This window comes from Bos grunniens, chromosome 25 (assembly GCF_055505025.1).
Source record: "Bos grunniens cultivar Pamir isolate PY7600 chromosome 25, Bosgru_T2T1.0, whole genome shotgun sequence".
In the NCBI taxonomy this organism is placed as follows: Eukaryota; Metazoa; Chordata; class Mammalia; order Artiodactyla; family Bovidae; genus Bos; species Bos grunniens.
The window spans coordinates 40,546,091-40,560,059 of record NC_141189.1 but is presented as its reverse complement, the minus strand read 5'-3'; the positions used below and the strand labels follow the sequence as shown (position 1 = coordinate 40,560,059).

The 13,969-nt window shown below is 62.8% G+C and overlaps 2 protein-coding genes across 3 annotated transcripts; both read left to right on the top strand.

Moving 5' to 3' along the window:
• Positions 1-4,878: 4,878 nt before the first annotated feature.
• KREMEN2 (kringle containing transmembrane protein 2) lies at positions 4,879-9,307 on the top strand. Its single transcript, XM_086376166.1, has 9 exons — positions 4,879-5,120; positions 5,302-5,476; positions 6,442-6,533; positions 6,632-6,756; positions 6,958-7,111; positions 7,776-8,108; positions 8,189-8,314; positions 8,400-8,478; positions 8,733-9,307. Exons 1-9 carry the CDS (start codon positions 5,027-5,029, stop codon positions 8,941-8,943), a joined length of 1,389 nt encoding a protein of 462 aa, XP_086232292.1. The 5' UTR covers positions 4,879-5,026; the 3' UTR covers positions 8,944-9,307.
• Positions 9,308-10,382: 1,075 nt separating this feature from the next.
• On the top strand, positions 10,383-13,967 carry PAQR4 (progestin and adipoQ receptor family member 4). 2 transcript variants are annotated; one of them, XM_086376167.1, is made up of 3 exons: positions 10,383-10,974; positions 12,319-12,540; positions 12,711-13,967. In XM_086376167.1, the coding sequence occupies exons 1-3, from the start codon at positions 10,809-10,811 to the stop codon at positions 13,142-13,144; spliced, it is 822 nt and encodes a 273-aa protein (XP_086232293.1). In that variant the 5' UTR covers positions 10,383-10,808; the 3' UTR covers positions 13,145-13,967. The 2 variants fall into 2 exon arrangements, with proteins under 2 accessions (XP_086232293.1, XP_086232294.1); XM_086376168.1 differs by lacking the exon at positions 12,319-12,540 and having other exon boundaries at positions 10,478-10,974.
• Positions 13,968-13,969: the final 2 nt, after the last annotated feature.

Below are 13,969 nucleotides of genomic sequence, written 5' to 3'. Positions count from 1 at the left end.
AGCGGGTGCATCTCAGAGCTCGCTCTCCTGCACCAGCTGCCCCTCCTTGATCCTGGCAGACCTGAAGCGACCCCCGGGTTCTCTGCGCCCACCCCCAACCTCCTTCAAGGGCCCCTCGGCCCTGGTCCAACCCGTCTGCAAGGTGGTTGGCTCTGGGGACTGGACCTCAGCCCTCTCTGCCCAGCCACTTTCAGGGTTCGCGGTTTGTCAGTGTGCAGCTCCAGCCCCCCACTCCCTTCTGCAACCAAGCCTGTGTATCCTGCTGCCTCCAGGACCTTGGCCCCAGGTCTCCCGTGGCCACCAGCCGAGCAAGGAGCAAAGGGGACTGTCCTCCACTCCTCCGATGGCTCCACCACAGTAGAAACCCAGGGCCATCCTTGACACCGTCCCTCTTGTCCCCATGTTCCGTCAGTGATCAGGCTCTTTTCAGTAACAGCCTTCTTGAGATACAATCCACATAGCATCCAGCTCACCCACTCAAGTGGGTGGTCCAATGGCTGTTAGTATATTCACAGGGTAGGGTCTCCATCACCTCTAACTCCAGAACATTTCATCATCCCGAAAAGAAACCCCAGATCCATCAGTCGACACTGTCTCTGCAGTGTCCCTGTGATGGGGTTCCTTCCTCCGGTGCTGGGAGAATCTGGGGAATCCAAGTGTCTTAGTCTGCTCAAGCTGCCGTGATTATGCCATAGACTGGACTGGGAGGGGAGGATCTTAAACACCAGATATTTATTTCTCACAGTTGTGGAGGCTGAAAGTGTGAGATCAGGGAGTAGACAAGTGGACTCAAACTCATGTCCATTGAGTCAGCGATGCCATCCAACCATTCCATCCTCTGTAGCCCCCTTCTTCTCTTGCCCTCAATCTCTCCTAGCATCAGGCTCTTTTCCAACAAGTCAGCTCTTCGCATCAGGTGGCCACAGTATTGGAGCTTCAGCATCAGTCCTTCCAGGAAATATGCAGGGTTGATTTGCAATCCCATCACACAACACCTGTCCCGGGTGTTCTCTCCTGGGTGCCCATATGACCTGTCCCGGGTGTTCTCTCCTGGGTGCCAGGTATGACTACCTGGTCCAAGGACCAGAAGCCAGAGGCACCCAAGGAAGTCTCCAAAGGCTGGGACAGCTGCCAGCCTCAGGCCGCAGCCGCACCACAGCTCTGCAGAGCGCAGTCTCTCATGACTGCCCTGCCACCGCAGGGCTCTGGAGGCCCTAGAATGGCTCCTCAGCCGCTTCTGAGGACTCTGAAAAGACTCTCGCTGCTGGAGAGACTGCTCCTGGAAACCATGGGACACTGGGCCTCAACTGAGAGAGTGATTAGTCCAAGTAGGAGAGGGTGGGGGCCCAGATGAGGGCGGTGGCAGGAAGGATGCAAAGGGACAGGAAACAGATGAGATGTTAGGAGTTGAAGTGTGTCCCCCAAAATTCACATGTAGAAACCCTAAGCCCTAGAACCTCCACAAGTGAAAGTGTTAGTCACACAGTCGTGTCCAACTCTTTGCAACCCCATGGACTGTAGCCCGCCAGGCCCCTCTGTCCATCGAACTCTCCAGGCAAGAATGCTGGAGTGGGTAGCCATTCTCTTCTCAAGGGGATCTTCCCAATCCAAGGATCAAACCTGGGTTTCCTGCATTGCATGTAGATTCTTTACCGTCTGAGCCACCAGGGAAGCCCTGGAACCTTAGAATGTGACTTTATTTGGAAATGGATCACTCCAGATGTGATTAGTCTAGACAGGGTCAAACTAGGGTGGCCCCTAGTCCAGTGTGGCTGCGGTCCTTATTAAAAGGGGAAATTTGGACACAGGTGCTCACACAGAGAGACGCACGTGAAGATGAAGGCAGAGATCGGGGTGATGGGTGGCTTCTACAAGCCAAGGAATGCCAAGACAGCCAACAAGGCACCAGAAGCTCGACGAGAAGCACAGAACATTCTCCCTCGTCAGCTCTCAGTAGGAAGCAGCCCTGGAGACAAGAACTGGATGAGGGTGAGAGGATGTATTAGTTAAGTTGCGCCAGCTGCTACAGCAAGCAAGGCCTGGATCTCAGTGGCTGAATACATAGATGTTTATGCCTCCACTCACGCAGAGCCCCATGCTGATACTGCTGATTGGCAGGCTCCTTATATAAGGTCACTTGGGAATCCAGCTCCATCCCCCCTGCCCTGGGTCCTCAGTATCCTCTCCATTCAGTTGGCGGATGAGGGAGTTAGAAATTGAGGCTGCTATAGGCCAGACCTGGCAGGCATCTACATCCGTGCAGCCCAAACTTTAAGATCTGGGGAGCTTGTTAATGCAGGTTATGATGAAGGAGGTTAGGGGTGGAGCCTGAGAACCTGCATTTCTGAATTCTGCAGTTCTCCCCAGGGATGACAATGCTATTGATCCTGGCTATTACTTTGAGTATTGAGAGTAAGAGGCATCACTCCCCCCGTCATGCCTCATGGCCAGAACTCATTCCTGTGGTAACACCAAATGCAAGGGAAGCACGGGAATGAAGTTCAGCTGTTAGTGCAGGAGCTGGAGGAGGCAGGGTCAGTCGACAGCAGGGGGCAGGCAGGGGCCATGCAGCAGGGACCCAGCTCTCCTGGGACAGCGTTGCTGCAGCAAGACCAGGGGGAAGTACTGACTGGAACCGGGGACCCTGGTTCGGCAGCCTTTCTGAACTCCCCAGAAGAGGAGGAGGGGGGTGAGGGCCCAGGCCTTCCAAGTTCAAGGTTCTGTGAGCCAACTGGGACTGGAGCTGGCAGTGGGAGTTCTGCCCCTTGTCTTGGTACCTGAGTTCTAGAACTAAGCACCCCCTTCCTCTCATCCCACACTCCTTTTGCAGGAGATCAGCCTGGCCTGGTCCCCCAACTCCTGTTAGGGAAGGGCTCAGTTCTTCCTCCAGGTCCCCGCTGACCCTCTTTTTGCATGCAGAGTACCGGTGGTTTTTGTCCTCCACCTCACCCTTCTCTCATGTGACCCCTGAGAGTGAGGATCTCCCTGCAACCCCGTCGCCCTGGCCATGGCCCAGGCCAGAGCCTAGGACAACACCACAGAGCCACAGCGGACCCCAAGTTCACAAGCAAAAGGGAGAAGGGGGCCCTGGTCGATGGGTGTTACTGCTCCCTCCTTAGCTGGGTTCACCTGTGCAGTGAGACCCCCGTCCAGTGCTAAGCAGGGCCAGGAAACTGGGAGGCGAGAGGGCTCCCCCAGGAGACAACCAAGGCGCTGGCCTCCAGTCTCAGTCAGCCAGCTTCTTAGAATGCTCGCCACCCCAGCGTGACACATGCACTCCCCCACCAGCATGTGTGTGAAGTGCCTGCTAAGTTGCTTCAGTCATAACTCTGACCCCATGAGCTGTAGCCCGCCAGGGTCCTCTGTCCATGGGATTCTCCAGGCAAGAATACTGGAGTGGGTTGCCCTGCCCTCCTCCAGGGGATCTTCCTGACACAGGGATCAGACCCAGCGATCAGATCCGCCTCTCTTCTGTCCCCTGCATTGGCAGGCGGGTTCTTTACCACTAGCACCACCTGGGAAGCCCCCTAGCCTGAGGCACTGACTTCCAAGCAGAGGTCTTCAGGGGTCCCACCACCACCAGCAGCACTCTGGGTTTCCTAGAATCTTCTCTGATGCCCCCAATCTTCCAGGAGAGACAGGGGGAGTGTGGATACTGACAGGGCGGAGATAGGTCCTTCCAAGCTGGGCAGCGAGGTGGGGGTCTGGTGAGGGGTGGGAGGCTGGACTGAGGGGCAAGACATCTGGGCGACTGGGGCTCTGGCCCCCCCATCTCCTTCCCCTCCCCCCTTCCCTCCTCCCACCCCTCCCTGCCGCGCTCTCCCACGCACCTGCGCTGGCCTCCCCCCAAGCCCTTGGGGCAGCCGGCGGGCGCTGCTGGGAGATCAGAGGACTCAGAGGAGTTGGGCCCAGGGGGACGGGGCGGGGAATTTCCCCCCACGCCTGCCTGGGCCTGCTCCCCTCCCCCTCCCCCGCCAGGTTGGGGGGCACCGCTGGGGGAATTCCATCGCGCTGCGAGCCCGGGCCGGGGGTCCTGGGGAGAGGAGGAGGCGAGGAGGGGAAAGGCTGGGACCAGGGGCGCAGCTGCCTTCCTCCCAGACACCAGCTGCCCCTGCCTGTCCCGGGCTGAGCGTCCACCCTTCCAGCTTGTCGGGCGGGTGAGGGGGCTGGGAGTGACGCTTCCCCAGGCCGGAGGCGTCGGGACCCGGGAAGGGAGAGGCGTGAAGATCCAAAGACGGTGTGCGTGTGAGCGTCTCACCATGAATGGTGACTGAGTGGGAGAGTGCGCGCACTTCATTCAAGGCTGGCTGTGAACAGGGGACGCTGGCGAGTCCCGGGACATGTGGCCCCGGGAGACGGTCCTGTATCTCCCCCTTTAGGGTCCTCTGTCTACCAGCCCGGCCTGTCCTCCTGCACACGCTCCCACCCGAACCTTCACTGATCCGGGGAGGGGGAAGGGCAGGGAGGGGCGCGCCGGGCCACGGAGGGTCCCGGAGATGGGGGGGGGGGCGGGCGTGGGAGGCGTCTGGACCTGCTGCCTCGGCTCCAGTCTCGGGCGGGGCTTCCCGGCCTCGGGGGGTGGGGTGCGGAGGGAGGGACCCAGGGGCGAGGAACGCGCGGAGGGACGCGAGGGGGGCAGGAGCCGGCGCGTTAGAGACCTGGGCGAGGGAGACTTAGAGAGCGAGGCGCAGCGGGAGGGGGCGGGTGTGGAAGCCGAGGCAGGACCCCGAACCCCGAGAGGCAGAGACCGGAAACGTCCCTGGCCTAAGATCGCCCCCCCCAGGGTAAATTCCCAGTTGGGTCGGGGCAGAGAGACGCCTTCAAGGCCAAAAACCTTAGGAGGCAGATACCCCTAGGCGATACTCCCCCGCCCCCTCATCCTCTCGCCCCAGACCCAGAGCGGGCCCCAGAGAGGGACGAGGACGGACTGTCAGAGGACAACGCCCCCCTCCCCAGACGCCTGGGAGACCCTGGGGGCGCCGAGGGCCTTGCGCGGGCCAGGGCGACCTCTCCTCGGTTGGGGGCGATGGGGACACGGCCCCCTAAGGCCCTGCTCCTCCTCCTCTTGCTCCGGCTGCTGCCGCCACGCGGGGCCTCGGCGGGGAGCCTGCAGAGCCCAGGTGAGTCCCGGCGTGGAGAGTGGACCGAAGGCCGCACTCCCAACTCGGCCTGCGCGCCTAGAACCCGACTGCCCAGCTCGCGAGGGGCCAGAGCAGGTGGAGGCGGCAGTCGAACAGCCCTCGGAGGGTGGGGAGAAGGTCCGGGCGAGGGTCAGCCTCAGGCCCCGCCGTCCGCGCGCAGGCCTGTCCGAGTGCTTCCAGGTGAATGGCGCCGACTACCGCGGCCACCAGAACCGCACCGGCCCCCGCGGGGCCGGCCGCCCGTGCCTCTACTGGGACCAGACACAGCAGCACAGTTACAGCAGCGCCAGCGACCCCCAGGGCCGCTGGGGGCTGGGCGCGCACAACTTCTGCCGGTGAGGGGCGGGGCCTGCGCGGGGCGGGGCTGGTGCAGGGTTGAGGGCGTTGTCCTGGGGCTGGGCCGCGGCGTGGGCGGAGCGGAGGTCTCCTCTGGGCGGGCCCAGGAGCCACCTTGAGGGCCTGCTTGTACATTCGTTGTCCTGTCTGACTCTTTGCGACCCCGTTGGCTGCAGCACACCAGGCTTCCCTGTTCACTGTCTCCCGGAATTTGCTCAAACTAATGTCCACTGAGTCGATGATGCCATCCAACCATGCCATCTTCTGTCTCCCCCGTCTCCTGCTCTCAATCTTTCCCAGCATCAGGATCTTTTCCAATGAATCGGCTTAAGGACCTAAGGGCGGGGCCTAAGCGATGAGTGGAAACCTTTTCTGACCTGGGTCAGGCCTTAGGAGTCCAACTTTTTGCAGAGCCTCAGGTCAGACCTGGGCACCAAGGCGCCCATGAGGATGGGGCCTAGTCAGAGGGCAAGCTCTAGAGTGGGCCGGGCCCTTAGCGTTCAGCTCCTTTGAGAGACGTCTACTAGCGGTGACTGAGGGATTGGGGGTTCAGAGCCATAGCTGTGGTCTGAAGCGACGGGGACCAAGTTAAGTGGGAGGGCACTTCCCTGCTGAACCGCAAAGCTTAGGGCTCATCACGTCTGCTTTAAAGCAGGGTTCCAAGACAAGGGACAGTGGCTGAGGCCCAGGGCTGAGTGGGGGGTGAACACAAATGGCCTTGAAGTCCTCATACATGAAGTCATGTCCGAGCAACAGCTGAAGACCTAAAATCAGCCCCCCCCCCGCCCCGGGCCCCTTTAACGACTTCCCACCATGCACTGGGAAGTCGACATCCATTCTGGTGGGCAAACCAGGATTTGCTCTAACACACACAGTGGCATTCTGCGAATAAGCTGTGGGTCAGGGCCTGGAATTCATGGTTCTTGGGACGACAGTATCCCAAAGATTTCTCCCGGGCCTGCAGTAACCCAGACGGTGACGTGCAACCATGGTGCTACGTGGCTGAGACAGAGGAGGGCATTTACTGGCGCTACTGCGATATCCCCACGTGTCACAGTGAGCTGGCCGGGCTTGACGACGGGGGCGGCTGGGCTGCCGGGGTGGAGTTCGCTTTTGCAGGCCCCACACTGGGCCTGACCCTGCTGCCCCCTCAGTGCCTGGGTACCTGGGCTGCTTCGTGGACTCTGGGGCACCTCCGGCCCTCAGCGGCCCCAGTGGCACCTCGACAAAGCTCACCGTCCAGGTGTGCCTTCGCTTCTGCCGCATGAAGGGCTACCAGGTACTGCCCACCTGCCCAGACCAGTGACCCCTGACCTTGACCTCAGCACCCAAATCAACATCCGACTCTGAGGCCAAACCTTGATGCCAATTTCCAAACCTCCAGCCCTGATTCCCACTTCCAACCCCGATCTCTGGCTCCCACCACCCCACCCCCTCCCCCAGCCCCTGTCTGGGGGAGTCACCCAGTCTGTGCTCCCAGTTGGCGGGCGTGGAGGCCGGCTACGCCTGTTTCTGTGGCTCTGAAAGCGACCTGGCCCGAGGACGCCCGGCTCCGGCCACCGACTGTGACCAGATTTGCTTCGGCCACCCGGGCCAGCTGTGTGGTGGTGATGGGCGCCTGGGCATCTACGAAGGTGAGGAGTGGGCAGGGATGAGGGGCCTGGGTGAGGGGAAGAGTGACAGGGGGAGTTATCTGGAAAGGGAAGGCATGGGTTGAGGGCAGGGCCTGATTAAGAGATTAGGTTGAGGACTGGACCGAAGAAGGAACTGGGTTGAATCTGGGGGTCAGGGGTCTGGGGCTCTAGAGAAAGGAACTGTTTGAGGACAAGACTAGAGGAGGGGACTAATGGCTTGATTAGAAGGGGTTGGACTAGAGGAAGGAATTGTTTGAGGTCAAGACAGTTGTTGTTGTCAGTCACTCAGTTGTGACCCCATGGACTGTAGCCTGCCAAGTTCCTCTGTCCATGGGATTCTCCAGGTAAGAATACTGGAGTGGGTTGCCATTTCCTTCTTCAGGAGACCTTCCCGAACTAGGGATCGAACCCTGGTCTCCTGCATTGCAGGCAGATTCTTTACCATCTGGGCCACCAGGGAAGACTAGAGGAGGGGACTAATGGTTTGATTAGAACGGGTTGGACAGGGCCGGAGGAGGGAACTAACTTGGCTGAACTTCGGATGGAAGAAGGTCCTGCGATCCGGGCCAAGCGGGAGAAGGGGCGGGGCTTCTACATAGAGCCCCGCCCCCGTTAAGGAGGAGCCCGCGGGCCTCCGGGTTCTGACAGCCGGCCCCGCCCACAGTGTCAGTGGGCTCCTGCCAGGGGAACTGGACCGCACCCCAGGGTGTCATCTACTCCCCGGACTTCCCGGACGAGTACGGGCCGGATCGTAACTGTAGCTGGGTGCTGGCCCCTCCGGGCGCCGCGCTGGAGCTTGCCTTCCGCCTCTTCGAGCTGGCCGACTCGCATGACCGGCTGGAGCTGCGAGACGCCACCTCGGGCAGCCTGCTCCGCGCCTTCCACGGCGCTCGGCCGCCGCCGCCGGGCCCGCTGCGCCTGCGCGCCGCTGTGCTGCGGCTCATCTTCCGCAGCGACGCGCGCGGCCACGCGCAGGGCTTCGCGCTTACCTTCCAGGGTGAGGCCCCTCTCCCGGCCCCCCCCGCCCCCGCCTCGGGTCTTCCGCTCCGCCGGCCGGTCTCACACCCCTCTCCTCAGGGCTGCAGGACGCCGACGCCGACCCGGCGCCCCTCGAGGGCTCGACTCAGACCCCAGCAGTGCCCCTCGACGGGGCCAACGTGAGCTGCAGCCCCGGGCCTGGCGGTCCAGAGGCCTCGATGGGGGGTGAGACGGGCGTGGGAGGCGGGAGCGAGTTTGGGGGCGTCAGGCCCTTCCAAGCTCCGTGCTCACCGCTCTCGTGTGCCCGCAGCCCAGGTCTTCTCGACGGTGACGGCCGTCTCGGTGCTGCTACTGCTGGTGCTGTCGCTGCTGCGCCTGCTGCGCGGACGGTGCGCGCTCTGGGGCGGGGCCTGAGGGCGGAGCCGGCGGGGAGCCTGTCGCCCCGCCCCTGTGACCCCGGGGCGTGGAGGGCCCTCTGGGACGCTAGGGTACAAGATGGGAAAGGGGCTGGACGGAACTCCTGGGTTCTTGAGGGACGAGGCCTTGGGTCCACAGAGGGAGTCGCGCATGAGATCACAGGCGAAGCGAGGTGCTGAAGGTGAGGTTGATTGGAAGGTTCGGCTGACGTCTGCTCCCTCTCTAGGGGCTGCCTGCTGGCTCCGGGTAAAGGGTCCCCAACGTTGGGGCCTTCCCGGGACCCCACAAGAAGCTGGGCCGTTTGGTACCGCCGGCCTCGAGGGGTGGCCCTGCCCTGTCCTCCCGGGGACCCCCAGGTTGAGGGTTTAACCGCGAGTTACCGGCCCTTGAGCGCCTCCAGCCAGAGTTCCCTGCGTTCACTCATCTCTGCTCTCTGACTCGGGGACCCCCAGGGTCCACTGGATCTTCCTGCGGCTGGATGGACTCCGCAGACCCTATGCCACCCTCTGTGTGCCTTGGCCTTCTGCCCCTTTGAGGGCAGCTCTAGTCATCTCGAGGAGGCCAGACGTTGGACAGGAAGCATCTCGTACTATTGAGAACTTGACCTGACCCTCGGGGTCCGGATGGTCAAGGCCAAAGGACAAGAGGAATCCTGCTTCCCTTCCTCTTAGACCTCGGTTCGTGGGTCTTTGAGCCCTGCTTGGGGTAGTTCTGGACTACTGCCCAAAGTGAAATGTAAGAGGTCAACAAAAGTGGTCAAAAGACCAACCTTAGACTTTGAATAAAAGACCTGTTTTGGTACTGGGGGCCGGAAATTCCTCTGTGCGGGAGGAGCTATGTTAACGAGGTACTGTGCTTAGACTGGTTGTGGGCAAATTAAGGGCGTTCCACGGAAAGAGTTTCGTGTAACCGCCTGGAACGCAGAGGATAGAGAAACCGAGGCGGAAGGATGAATGGGCGGGATCCTGAAGAACGGGAGGAGGTGGAGGCGTAAGAAGGGATACCTTCGTGGATGTGATTTAGAATGAACCCTGCGGGGCGGGGGTGGGGGTGGGGGAAATACTGAACTTTCTTCCCTTATTTCCTGCTTTCTCTCCTTCACTGTTTCCTGCCGGTCCTAGGCAGGGCGCAATATGCTTCAACAGTGAGCGAGTATCGCCCACCCCTCATGGTTCAGCGAGGAAAGAACCTGCCTGCAATGCAGGAGCGGTCCATGAGGGTTTGATCCCTGGGTGGGGAAGAGCCCCTGCAGGAGGAAGTGGCCACGCACTTCAGTATTCTTGCCTGAAAAATTCCATGGACAGAGGAGCCTGGCGGGTTACAGTCCAAAGGGTCGCAAAGAGTCGAACACGACTTAGCGCGCGCGGGCGCGCATGCACACACAGACATAGACACACACACACGCTCAGAGAATCCTGGCCCAAGGGCAGGTCCTCAATGGAGGGCACCGGGCATCAGGCACACCCTTAGAGGCCCAGTCGCCTTGGGGCGCTCCGGGGTCGTACGAGTGGAGCGATCACCCGCGGAGTGGTGGCGCTCAGGCTCTAGACCTGACCCGTCCGAAGTCCCGGGCCGGCAGCACCTTGGACAGAGCCCGGGCTGTGGGGACTGGGCAGGGTGGCCGGGCTGTGGAATCCTAGAGGGTGAATGCCCAAGGGTGGGTCGACCCTGGGGCTCGCGCGGAAAGCCCGGGCGCGCACTGCAAGGGAATGCGAGGCTCCCGGGTCACTCTGGCAGAGCCACCGGGACTCAGAACGTTGCATCCCAATCCAACAGGCACCCCATGCAAGTGAGACTGGGACCGAAGAAAAATTATGCTAAGAGGGTGAAGGCCTGAGCTGCCGCTGGAGGAACCTCCCCGCCAGCCGCGCCCATTGGCCCTCGCAGCTGCAACGTCAGGAGCCCGGAGCGCGAAACCCTGGGCGGGATATCAGGGGCGAGCAGCTGGGGCGGAGCCTGGCGTCCCCTCCCGTGTCCGGCCGCGCCCGTCCTCGGGGCCGCCAAAAGAAAACCGGCCGCCGCCGCCGCCACGAGCTGTCCCTGCAGAGAGCCTGCCCCAGTGGAGCGGGCCGCACCGCGCTCAGGCGCCCGGCGCGTCCCCGGCCTCCGCCCCAGCGTGGGGTCGCCAGGCCCGCGCGTGCGCAGCGCGGGAGGGGCGCCCGCCGGGACCCCCGGGCCAGCGCGTGCGCGGACAGAGCCCTGAGAGGTGGGCGGGCGCCTGGACTAGGCTCCGGGTGCGGCGGGCCCACTGAGGAGACCCGGGGGCCCAGTGGAGCGCGGACCGACCTCGCGGGACCGGGCCATGGCGTTCCTGGCCGGGCCGCGCCTGCTTGATTGGGCCAGCTCGCCGCCTCACCTGCAGTTTAACAAGTTCGTGCTCACTGGCTACCGGCCGGCCAGCAGCGGCTCGGGCTGCCTTCGTAGCCTCTTCTACATGCACAACGAGCTGGGCAACATCTACACGCACGGTGAGCCTCACCCCGCACCCCGCATCCGCAGCAGCCCTGTCCGCGCCGGGGCCACGGCCCGAAGGCCGAGGAGAGCCCCAGCGCCCAGATCCTGGGCTGTCCCGGCCCTGGCACGGCCAGGAGCCGCAGTGACAAAGCTGCCATTATCCCGGACGTCGCTACCCGCTTCTGCTCCCCCGGCGGGGCCCCGGGGGCAGGCGAGGGAAGCGAGGGAGTGGGGGACCCAGTCCGCTTAATCCTTCTGAGCCCTGGGAAGACTGAGCTTGGTGTCTGGCCACTTCGTAATCCCTGCGCCCTGGCACCCTCTCCCGCCAGCACCCATCCCGGAGATGGGTGTCGAGGAGGGGCCCAAGAGAGGAAGTCAGGCCGGGCGGCCCTGCGGCCCCTGCCCGAGCCGCTCAGCCGCGGGGCTCCGCCTGGTGGCGGCTCCTTCCTCCCCCCGCAGGCACCGGGCCCCTCCTCCGCTGCCCCGCTGAACCGTGCTGACACAGGCCTGCCCGTCCTTGGCCTGCCCCTGGCAGACAGGCGGCTGAGAGAGGGGCGCTGAGTGCGCTGGGCCTGGCCTTCGTACCTGCTCCCTGGGGGTACTGTGGCCTGGCCAGGCCCCGCCAAGAGTGGTCAGTCAGCGGCCCCAGCCCGCAGGCGCTGAACTCTGACTCCTGTGAAGGCAATTCCAAAATGCCTGCAGGAAGTGGTAGGAATGACCCTGGAGGCCTGGGCTGGGAGGCATGGAACTCCCCAAAAAGGTGCTGGGGAAGGAGACGGAGCAGGTTCTTTCAGCCCCTTCCCCTGCCTTGCCTCAAGACGACAGAAAGGCCCCCCCATTTGTCTGGTCGCTTCTGGAGAGGAGAGGGCACAGGGGTTGGGAAGAGCAGGCAGAGTGGCCCTGGCATGTTAGCATCGCCCACATGTCCTGTTCAGAGCTCAGCTTGGGGTCACCCCTCCTTCTGACTTCTGCTGAAGTCAGGTTTAGGGGTTGGGGCCCCTGCTTTCCAGGAAATCTGCCACAAGGGTGAGAGCAGCTTTGGAGTCAAGAGTGCCTGGGCTCTGGGCTGCTTCCATTGCTTCCTTGCTGGGGTCACCTGGGGCAGTGACTCAGTTTCCTCACCGGTCAGTGGGGATAAAGGTCTGTCCTTCCAAGAACTACTGTGAGCTCTGCTAAATCAAGTGATCAGAAGCCCAGGACCCGCTCCTGCCCAGGGCCAGCCAGCAGCTGGCCCACAGCCTCCTCAGGACCTGTGTTGCGCTCACCCTGCCATGCTGTCTCTAGACTGGGGCCTCCTTGGGGACATGCCTTGTCCTCAGTGTGAAGGTGTCTGATGGAAAACTGTCTCCCTCCCCCAGGACTGGCCCTGCTGGGCTTCCTGGTGCTGCTGCCCATGACCATGCCCTGGGGTCAGCTGGGCGAGGATGGCTGGCTGTGGGGCACACACTGTGTGGCCTGCCTGGCCCCCCCTGCAGGCTCTGTGCTCTATCACCTCTTCATGTGCCACAGAGGGGGCAGCCCTGTGTACACCCGGCTCCTTGCCCTGGATATGTGTGGGGTCTGCCTCATCAACACTCTCGGTGAGCAGGGCGTGGGGTGGAGGGCGGGGGGCTTGAAGGATGGGAGCTGAGGGTTGGGTCCACTCACGTGAGCCCTGGGTAGAAAGGGCAGGAGTCAGGAAAGCTGGAAGCAAGAGGGCAGGTGGACCCGCAGACTGATGTGCCCTCTCCCGCCTCTCTCCTCTGCGCAGGGGCCCTGCCCATCATCCACTGCACCCTGGCCTGCCGGCCCTGGCTGCGCCCTGCTGCCCTGCTGGGCTACACCCTGCTGTCGGGTGTGGCTGGCTGGCGGGCCCTCACCGCCCCCTCCACCAGTGCCCGGCTCCGCGCCTTTGGCTGGCAGGCTGCCGCCCGCCTCCTGGTGTTTGGGGCCCGGGGAGCGGGGCTGGGCTCCGGGGCTCCAGGCTCCCTGCGCTGCTACTTGCGCATGGACGCGCTGGCACTGCTTGGGGGGCTGGTGAACGTGGCCCGCCTGCCGGAGCGCTGGGGACCCGGCCGCTTCGACTACTGGGGTAACTCGCACCAGATCATGCACCTGCTCAGCGTGGGCTCCATCCTCCAGCTGCATGCTGGCGTTGTGCCCGACCTGCTCTGGGCCGCCCGGCACACCTGCCTCCCGGACTGAGCCACCTCCCACCTGCCATGCCCTCAGGCTTCTAGGGCCAACGGCGCCATGCTTCTGTCTTTCCGCTGGCCTGCAAGGGGATGGCTCCCTGGACGCTTCACAAACGGGACTTCCTGGCAGGGGCCTGCGTCTGTTCATCCCATCTTCCCTGTGGACTAGCTGCTTCTACTCACACCTTGGAGCTCCAGTGGCCCTGCCTGCCTTCTTCCAGGGAACTTAGTCTTACTGCGTAGGTTGAAAGGCAACCTTCCTTTCTCTGGGCCTCCAATTACCCTCTGTGTGACTTCCGACAGTTGGGCCAAAGGGACAGTTGTGATCCTGCCAGCCCAGAGCCATCGCCAACTCTGGGCCTCCTCGGTACCTCACATAAGGCTCCTCACGGCTGCCCAGCCTCCTGCCCTTGCTTCATGGCCTCTGTCCATCTACCCTGTGTGCCAGCCCTCCCAGCAGCCCGAGGTTCGCCCACTGATTTTCCCTTGTCCGGAGACTGTGGATTGAGGGGTCTGGGCATCAGGACTAGACTCACCCCCGGACCTAAGAGCAGGAAAGCAGCTGCTGGTTTTTCCAGGCAACTGGCACAGAGACCTAAAATGCTGGAAGGCCCTGGACCCGGCCCTGCTGGACTGAGGGCCCACCCTCCACCTTGAGTGCTCTGACAACTGACCTGCCCACCAGCAACACACCTGCTCAGGAACTCTGCCCCACACAGTCGGTGGCTCCCAGTTCATCTGCTGGCCTGGGGCTTGGGGACTTAGAACAGAGCTCAGCCTGTCCCGGGGGGCCTCAGGCCCTAGGCGACGTCAATAAAAGGGGGCAGGAAGCACT

Bases quoted from the DNA above. Each gene is read 5' to 3' on its own strand.
- PAQR4 (XM_086376167.1), top strand. From the start codon at position 10,809: ATGGCGTTCCTGGCCGGGCCGCGCCTGCTTGATTGGGCCAGCTCGCCG. The intron at 10,975-12,318 runs GTGAGCCTCACC...TCCCTCCCCCAG, and splicing joins GGGCAACATCTACACGCACG to GACTGGCCCTGCTGGGCTTC. The intron at 12,541-12,710 runs GTGAGCAGGGCG...TCCTCTGCGCAG, and splicing joins CTGCCTCATCAACACTCTCG to GGGCCCTGCCCATCATCCAC.
- KREMEN2 (XM_086376166.1), top strand. From the start codon at position 5,027: ATGGGGACACGGCCCCCTAAGGCCCTGCTCCTCCTCCTCTTGCTCCGG. The intron at 6,757-6,957 runs GTACTGCCCACC...CTGTGCTCCCAG, and splicing joins GCCGCATGAAGGGCTACCAG to TTGGCGGGCGTGGAGGCCGG. The intron at 8,109-8,188 runs GTGAGGCCCCTC...CCCTCTCCTCAG, and splicing joins CTTCGCGCTTACCTTCCAGG to GGCTGCAGGACGCCGACGCC.